General features: G+C 31.7%; 1 protein-coding gene across 1 annotated transcript; it reads left to right on the forward strand.

Annotated features, from left to right (window-relative positions):
• Positions 1-637: 637 nt before the first annotated feature.
• LOC108325539 (uncharacterized) lies at positions 638-5,511 on the forward strand. Its single transcript, XM_017558630.2, has 5 exons — positions 638-1,059; positions 2,540-3,041; positions 3,141-3,342; positions 3,651-4,163; positions 5,068-5,511. The coding sequence occupies exons 1-5, from the start codon at positions 639-641 to the stop codon at positions 5,473-5,475; spliced, it is 2,046 nt and encodes a 681-aa protein (XP_017414119.1). The 5' UTR covers position 638; the 3' UTR covers positions 5,476-5,511.
• Positions 5,512-7,438: the final 1,927 nt, after the last annotated feature.

Raw genomic sequence — 7,438 nt, forward strand, 5'->3', positions numbered from 1 at the left:
TATTTCTTTTCTTCATACTCCTTCTTTTTATCCTCTCCTATCTCTAATTAATATTTAGTTGAATTTAAATATTTAGTTGAATTTAGCAGAAAAATTAATGCTCATTTTGTGAATAGATTTATTGGTAAATTTTAAAAAATTCAACTTCCAACCGATTTATTAAAGATTTAACCACAAAAAATATCAAAAGGAAAAAATTTAACGCTCATTTGAGTAATGAAATTTATACAAAATAAAAAAAAATCAATATTAAAATTTCAATACGTCAATATTCTAATTTTGAAGATAGTAAGTTACTTTTCATTTTTTCTTCATAAATTGTAGGAGAATAAACCTCTCAAGAGTCGTCTTCCTATCTTAAATAATATTGAAATGTCTTCAAAAGGATAAGATGCTATTAACATTTATTATAAAAAATATAAAAAAAAGTAAGGTAAACGTGGAATATTTAGAATTACGAAAAAAATATAATAATACTAGTAATTGCTGTTAGAAGGCACGAGTGGCCTTAGACCGTGTCATTTATGATTAATCATGCATGTCAATAAATTTGATCCTGACCCACATACATACTCATATATACATCATACTTATTATATATACCTCTTTTGTTACTGCAGAATCAGAACAAGTGATGCATGTTGAAAGTGGTTGTGAAGAACAGTGAAAGGGAAATGCATCTGGAGATGATCCAAGCTGCATCTCTTCTTGCATATCGTTGCATACGTAAACCACGTCACATTGTTAAATCAGAGAAACGCAAAGATACTCAGGTAAGTGTTTCAACCAAAGAAGAAACAAGGTTTCATCATGAATGTTGCAAGCACTCAGAGTCCGAATCGGAATCGTCCTTTGAGAAGGTGGTGGAGATGGGAGCGCCGTGTAACGAATGCGTTCAAGAAAAACTGCGATGGTTAAGGTCTCAGATCATCGGTAACGGTGCAGAGTTCGATTCTCCGTTTGGAAGACGAATCCTTGTGTATGCTGATCACACCGCTTCCGCTCGCAGTCTTCGCTACAATGAAAACTTCATCGCCGATCATCTTCTTCCTTTCTACGGTACCTGCCTTCACTTTCTTCATCTCTCCTCACATCATCTTTACTTTATCTATCAATCTTTTCCATATCAAATCTCAACTCCCTCACGCTTTTGTTTCTTCTCAGTCCAATTTTCATTTCAAAATTTTAAAATCAGATTAGTTTCTTGAGGGGATAAAATTATTTTAGTATTTTTTATAGCTCATTCGAGGGATTAAGATGTTTTTTAAACTTGAAAATTAACTATTATAAAATATGATTCTTCTTAACTTTTAGGAATAAAAAATAATTATGTCTAATTTTTTTTGGAAGTACAATACAACTTGCAAAAAGAGAGAAACATATAATGGGTAGATAATTTTTTTTTCATAATTTTGTTTACAAATTAAAGTAAATATAGTTTTTATAACTTCTTGCGATGGAGTGCATAAATTAATTTTAATTCTAAAAACATTTTGTTTTTTCTTCTGAAAAAACTAATATAACTTAAGTTTCTTAAAAAAAACATTTGATCTAATAAACTCAACTTAAAAATTGAACGGTTCATTAGATACATAGTCGGTGAAATTGTTACATAGTTTTAGTTACAATTGGATTGTTTTTATATTAAGCTAAATGTTCATTTTAAAAAGCAAAAAAAAAAAAAGAAGTGTGGGGTTCAACGTATTCATTATAAGTTTTTCCAAATTACAAATATATATGAAGCTATAAATATTAATATACATAATATCTTAACATATAAGTATGACCGCCAAATACTATGATATAGTTGTAAAACTAATAGTTTTTATATAACTTGTATAAATGAAAAGGGAGGATAAGAAAATAATCATAGTTAAAATTGATGAAATTGATTTAATATGCATAAGTTCAAGATCAAATCATTGTATCATCACATAATTGAATAAGTTTTGTGCAGTAATAATATTCAATTAATAGTGGTCTCACTTGAAATTTATAAATAAAATGTCTATAAAAGGATAAAGACCTAATAATCTCACGTTGAAACTTTTAACGAGGGAGGATGTACTCTCACAATATATATCATATATGTATTCTTTTGGGGTATATATATGTTTTACAGAATAGTTATATAATTAGCGGATTTTAAACTCACAACCAGGAGGGAAACGTACATATATAAAATTTAATACAAACTCACCTTTTTAAAAAAAAAAAAGAAGTAAGAGATATAAAATATTTACATGACACAGTCCTATACTTATCATAAGAAAAATAGTCTGTGTAGTTTATGAATATGTTTTTTTTTTTTCATTAATTGTCCCTTGAAAAATCAGGTGGATTATGTTTGTCAAACTAGTGTGAACATACAATCATGATTGGACTAGGAGGAAAGGGGTTTAGTTTCTTTCTTGTTTGACTAGCACATACGCCAAATCTGAAACAAATTTGGTTCTTCTCTTCTTAGCCAATCATAGATGAATTTTCAACCATAAGAACATGTATTCAAACTCGTGCTGTTTATTTTCTGCATACACAGGCAACACTCACACGTCAGACAGTTACGTGGGAAGCAGGACAACAAAGATGGTACACGAAGCAAGAGAGTACATTAAAAAATGCTTAGGTGGTCGGAAAGACGATGCACTCATCTTGTGTGGTTCTGGCTCAACTGCAGCCATCAAGAGGCTGCAAGAAGTGATGGGAATTGCAGTACCCTCTATCTTGAGGGAAAGGGTTTTGAAGAGCCTTAGCACAGAAGAAAGATGGGTGGTTTTTGTTGGACCTCATGAACACCATTCCAACCTCCTTTCTTGGAGGCAAAGTTTGGCTGAGGTGGTAGAAATTGGTCTTGATCACCAGGGCTTGATAAACATGGATGCTCTAAAGCTAAAACTTGAGGCCTACAAAGACACCAATCGACCCATGTTGGGATCTTTCTCAGCCTGTAGCAATGTCACGGGAATCTACTCAGATACACGAGCAATTGCTCAGCTTCTTCATCAATACAAAGCCTTTGCATCCTTTGATTTTGCAGCGAGGTATTTTTTACTTAGCTAGAATCGTAGACATCCTTTGATGGTGTTTCAATGTTTTTAAGAAATTTGATGAAAATTTGTTTTATGTATGTGTTTGTGTAGTGGTCCATACGTGGAGATAAAGATGAGGTGTGGGGAGAGTGATGGGTATGACGCAGTGTTCCTGAGTCCACACAAGTTTCTTGGTGGTCCTGACTCTCCTGGGATTCTGCTTATGAACGATGCTCTCTACCGATTAAGATCTTCGCCGCCATCAACTTGTGGAGGTGGAACTGTGGATTACGTCAACGGCTTCAACAAAAAGGTAATATCACATATTCAAATTGCAGACTTATTTATGTCAAATTATAAACAAAATATTTAAAGTCAAATACGTAACCTGATTGGAGAAGAAAAAGAAGTCTTCGGACGTTGTTTATCATTTCATTTCCTGTATCACAAAAATTTATGTTTTGTCCTTGTAAAAACGTGTTTATAAATCAATCCCTGCTGTAATTTTCTACAGATAGGATTTTTTATTCATTCGTATGAATTGAAATGGAAAGAGAAATGTCAGCAATGGATAAGGTTCTTGTGCTTTCAAACTTTATGTGGGTGTTGATAATATTGCAGGATACACTGTACTTGGAGAACATAGAGGAAAGAGAAAATGGGGGCACCCCTCCTATAATCCAGACAGTGAGAGCAGCATTGGCATTTTGGGTGAAAGAGTACATAACCTACAAAGAGATTGAGAAACGTGAACGAGTTTACATTAAGAAAGCACTTAAGAGACTAATGTCCAACCCAAACATTGAGGTTCTTGGAAACTTGAGAACCAAAAGACAAGCCATATTGTCATTTATCATTTATTCTACCACGAACAAAAGCTCTTTATCACCTGGTTGGGGCATTAAATGGCTAGAAGACAGCCAGAAACAGGAAAAACAAAGAGAACTTAACTTTTGGAAAGAGACAGAGAGCGAAAGAGGTAAGCTACTTCATGGCCCTTTTGTTGCAACACTGCTAAGTGACCTATTTGGCATCCAAGCCCGTGGAGGGTGTGCTTGTGCTGGACCTTATGGCCACCAATTGCTCAATATCAACAAAGCTCAATCTCTTGCCGTTAGATCAGCAATTCAAGAGGTACATTCTCTCCTTGTATTCTACATCAGTGTAAAAAATAAGGATAAGAAAAATATTTAAATTATGAAATTCAATCCAGCCCAAATTTAAATAGATTTATCCAAATCCAAATATATAGTTTTGGATTTTAAGTCCAATCTGGTTAATTCATCTGGATAGGATTAAAATTGAATTATTTTTTAGATTTTGAAAATTTAAAATCAAGATTTATCTAACTTGAAATAAGACAACTAAGGATTATGTTAAATTAGATTGAACACCAAGTCGAGTCAAATCAACTTAAGTCTAAAGTTTAGTAGAATTTGTCTAGGTTGAAGGTTGAGTTAAATGAGCTAAGGAAAAGGTTGAACCCAATCGACCTAGGTAGAATTGAGTAGACTTAAGTTGAAAGTCGAGCTAAGCCAACTTAAGTCGACTCAAACGAAAGAATTGAACCGAGTCAGTTTGAGAGAAATGATCAAGTAGAGTCATTCAAAATTGAAAGTAAAAATTAAACCAAATTAAATATGGAGATATTTTTATCAAAGACACGTTAGTTTAAATAAAGAAATTGATTTACACTAATCTAAACTAAAAAATCAAGTAAAAATATAGCTCGATTCGAATAATTAAACCGAATTAACTAAACACAAAAGAATGAAGCAAGTGAAAATATTTTGAAAAAAATAGTCAAATAATTATATACAAAGTTCAATAATATCATTACTCTATATATGGTAAATATATATTAAAAAATTCTAATCTAAGTCACCTATTATCATAAGCTGGTTATATAACATCTGCTAAAATGTATGTTACATCTTCAGCAAATAGTGATATATACTATTTAAAAAAAAAACTTGTTAGAACCAAATTTAGCGAAAATGGCTAAACAATGTTTAAACTGAAATTGCTTGTTGAACAGGGTTATGTTGGAGTAAAACCTGGGTGGAGCAGAGTCAGTTTTCCGTATTACATGGAGGAGGAGGAATTTGAGTTCATTTTAACTGCGATAGAGTTTGTAGCAAACTATGGCCAACGATTCCTTCCCTTGTATAGCTTCAATTTGAGAAATGGCAGTTGGAGAATGAAGAAAGAGCAACTTCAGGCTGTGATAAACCAAAACAACTGCAACTTTCGGAAAACTCTTGAGGAAGCAAATGATTTGAAACCACTAAAAGCAGGGAATAACGTTGGAACCAAACAAGTTAGGGTGTTGAGGAAATCATACTTAGATACAGCAAAATATATTGCAAGTCTTCTCCCTAAGTTCCCTTCTGAGGCCATACTCCATGAAGATGTAGATCCCGATGTTCTGTATTTTAGAGTTTAATTATTTGCTAAATATCAATTAGCATTCATTAATATATATTTCACTACTTGCTTTAATAACGAGAACATTAAGCAACACAAATCAATAGAACTTTGGAACAACATAATTTTAACACAATTTTGTTTCAAAACAAATATAACTTTTTATATTTAATTTTATCGTTGCAAGGAACTAAAAAATAATTAGAAATAGTAGTAGTTTTTAAAATATGACACTCAATTTAAAAAGTCAGACTATAAAAAGTTTTTTCTATTAATTGAGTTTTATTTTAAAAGAATTATTGTCTCTCTAATTTTCTTTTTAACTTTTTTGCTTCCTTTTATTTATATTTATAACTTCATATTTTACTTATTTGAAGATTGGAGTATGTCATAATACTCTTGAAGTCAAGATCTATAATTATACTATCAAAATATTAAACAGAGTAAATTCATATCTTGTTCTTATTTTGGATTTTGTTAGTAAATATATATTGCATGTGGGAGTGTAGAGGTTTGCATGTGATATTAAAGGACTCAAAATGAATATTAGTTCAATTAAGATTTTAAAGTGTTCTGATAATTGATCTCAGTTCTTTGTGTACAAGTACAACAACATATATAAAGTAGTAGAATCTGTGTGGGAACACCTTTTGAATTTGTGAGAATCTATCTAGGTAAGGAAAGTTAGTTTATTTATAATGATTGAATTGTTTAAATTGATGAATTGAGTATGGTGATGGAATTCAGTTGTCGTGTTATTGTTTTGAACGGTTGATTTGATTGGATTGGATTGGAAACATTGTTTGTGGAATTGATTTGACATGACTAGAATAATCCAATTTGCTTTATCAAATGGTTATTTTGAACTAAACAAAGTTATTTGAACTAAGAAATAGCTAGAATTGTCTAGATAGACAAGTTGGATAACCTGTTTTAGTCAAATCAGAAGCTAAAAATATTGATACAATGTCGAACATTACCATAAAGTCAATGGGTGCCAAGTGGAGACTTTAGTCAGTGAACTCATGAGGTACAAGGCGTTGGACGATACCTTGGGACCATTTGACAGTGAGATCTAGAGGCCAAGGCGTTAAGGGTACCATGGTCGCATTGGGTGCTCACTTAATAGTGAACACTGGGATTTTGCCATTGAACACCTTGGTTTTGTTTTTAGATTGTCTTGGTAAAATTTTGATTCTTATTTTGTTAACCGTTGGATCGGACTAAAATTTTGACATATAGGTTTTGAAATTATGGTTCTTCACTTTGACGATTGGGATTGCCAATTAGAGATCTTTTATTACATAAATATGTTTCAAGGTTTTGATATACTTATTGGAAATATTGTAATATTGAATATTATGCTAATGCAATAAAAAATAAATGATGAATTATTATCATTTCAATTGAGATAAATAATGTGAGTAATATTGTGTGATGAATTTAGATTGAGGTAAAATGTATAGGGATGACATGTGTCATGATTTAAGAATTATATGATAATGTAATGTGTGAGCTATGTGCAGATGTTGTATATACTTTGAAGTAATTGTATTTTTGCTTTGGTTTTATATGAATGATATGGAATAAGAGGGCAGTGGTTCCTAGGATGGGAATACTACTATATATGTTTATGTGTGGAGTGTATTGACATCAAAATTGAAATGAGTTTATCCTGACTCTACTATTATTGGACTCAAATAAAGGAAGATATTTAAGTGTGCGGTGTGAAAAAAGATAGTTTCTAACAGATATAAAAAATTTATCATGTCATACACTTGTTAGAGGACGTGGTTCTGTCATGATATAGTTACAACCTTTGAGGGGCAAGGAAGAGTATGATAAGTGGTTGGTCTCAGATTCTACTTAACACTAGTCCTCCCGGAGGTTGTTGATATTTGTGTATGGAAAAGCCATAAGAGCTTTTGTATGTGTTATATTATTTATACTTAATGATCGAATATGATGTATGAAATGTTGAA

Source organism: Vigna angularis, chromosome 1 (assembly GCF_016808095.1).
Source record: "Vigna angularis cultivar LongXiaoDou No.4 chromosome 1, ASM1680809v1, whole genome shotgun sequence".
Classification (NCBI taxonomy): domain Eukaryota; kingdom Viridiplantae; phylum Streptophyta; class Magnoliopsida; order Fabales; family Fabaceae; genus Vigna; species Vigna angularis.